The 1679-nt window shown below is 39.0% G+C and overlaps 1 protein-coding gene across 1 annotated transcript in view; it reads left to right on the top strand.

Annotated features, from left to right (window-relative positions):
- LOC103373956 (protocadherin beta-16-like) overlaps nucleotides 1-1679 on the top strand; it is a 63053-nt gene that overhangs the window by 48678 nt on the left and 12696 nt on the right. Inside the window, exons 6-7 of the mRNA XM_008303969.1 lie at nucleotides 23-195; nucleotides 1038-1092. Coding sequence (XP_008302191.1) covers nucleotides 23-195; nucleotides 1038-1092 — 228 coding nt within the window. The remainder of the gene's footprint in view (nucleotides 1-22; nucleotides 196-1037; nucleotides 1093-1679) is intronic.

Below are 1679 nucleotides of genomic sequence, written 5' to 3'. Positions count from 1 at the left end.
ACCTTTCTTACTCACGGCACAGGAACTTTACGCAGCACTTACAATTATGACGCGTACCTGACAACAGGTTCTCGGACCAGTGACTTCAAGTTTGTGACATCTTACAATGACAACACTCTGCCTGCAGACCAGACTCTGAGGAAAAGTCCATCAGACTTTGTTGATGCTTTTGGAGACTGTGACGGTTCTCCTGAGGTAGGAATGTTTGTCACTGCATTGCTTGAATTATTTTCAACCTAATGATCCAGACAATATCTGAAATGAATCAATTCGTGTTTTTCTTTCTTGTGGTTTTGTCGTTTCTAACGACCAATTTAGATGTGATATATGTATATGAATAAATTGAAGTCACTCAGTGATAACGCATTCTCGAATGCATAGCTATTCTTTTCTGTTGAATGAAGAGTTCATAGAAAAATTCTAAAGCCATCGAATGCACATTGTTCAGTTTCGTTCTTCTCTTCAGTAGAGGTAGTTTAACTTTTTTTCTGTGTTTTCTTTAAAACTGGTTCATCAGTTACTCTGGCATCATTGTTTCTGCCTTCGTCTGTTGAGTAGAACTGCAGCTTGTTGTATGTGACTCTGTCCTTGGTGCTGAACCCAGTGGTTGCTCTTGTGATTTATTTGGAGGAGAAAGCTTTGTGTTTTGTTTTTTTAAATCAGTTAAACGTTTTAGATTACAGTTGAAAATTCTAATTTGTTTTTGAAGACAGTGTTCCTCATCTTGCAGTAACAATCTGGTATAGTTCACACACACACACACGCACACACACACACACACACACACACACACACACACACACACACACACACACCCCTACCCCTCTATATTGTTTACTGTTCATACTATCATATATCTTTAGATTTGTTCATGTGAGTTCATTGATCTTTGCACAAGCTTCATAGATCTCCAAAGGTAGGAGAGATTGACACTTTTAGTTAGATTTTCTTTCAGATGTTATTCTAAGGCTCTCAGCTGTGGCCTTTCTGTGCTGAGTTTGTATGGTTTCTCTGTGTCTGCGTGGATTTTCACCCAGTGTTTCAGCTTTGTCCCACAGTCCAAAGACATGCATGATTCTATACTGGCCATAGGTGCGAGTGTGAGTGTGTATGGTTGTCTGCCTCTCTGTATTGGCCCTGTGTGGGCCTGGTGACCTGTCCAGGGTGCATCCTGCCCCCTCATACAGCAAGAGGCATTCATAAGATGGAAATTTTAAGCAGTGAAATTATTTGCGGAATGAAAGATTATGAACAGTTTTGGCAGTGTCTGACAGGGTCACAGTCTTGCACTCTCAAAGCTTGTAGTATTGAGCAATTTAATGGCATGTGTGATATACAATTCCAGGTTATAATTTGTTCTTTCAGACAATAAGAGCTTTTTAAAATGCTGTTCTTCTGAATGCCTTATCAGAATGAAAACAACTTGGATCAATCTAGAAAAATTGATTTCAGTTCAGCAGGATATTCTTTTACCCGATTATTGTTTCCATGTTCAGTTTGACGAAGAAATTGCGTTATATCCGGGCACAATTGTCAGATGTAGTTTGTTTAAAAACTTTTACGTGTAAGGGGCTCTTCTATGGAATGACCAGTCTGTAGAAATAATGGTGGGTTGGATTTTTTTTTCTGTTATGTTTTGCATTAATCATAATAGGAATGAGAGTCAATGCCACATCGCA

This window comes from Stegastes partitus, unplaced genomic scaffold (assembly GCF_000690725.1).
Source record: "Stegastes partitus isolate 25-593 unplaced genomic scaffold, Stegastes_partitus-1.0.2 Scaffold2105, whole genome shotgun sequence".
NCBI lineage: Eukaryota > Metazoa > Chordata > Actinopteri > Pomacentridae > Stegastes > Stegastes partitus.
The sequence above is the reverse complement of the archived record's forward strand: the minus strand, read 5'-3'. Positions and strand labels throughout refer to the sequence as shown.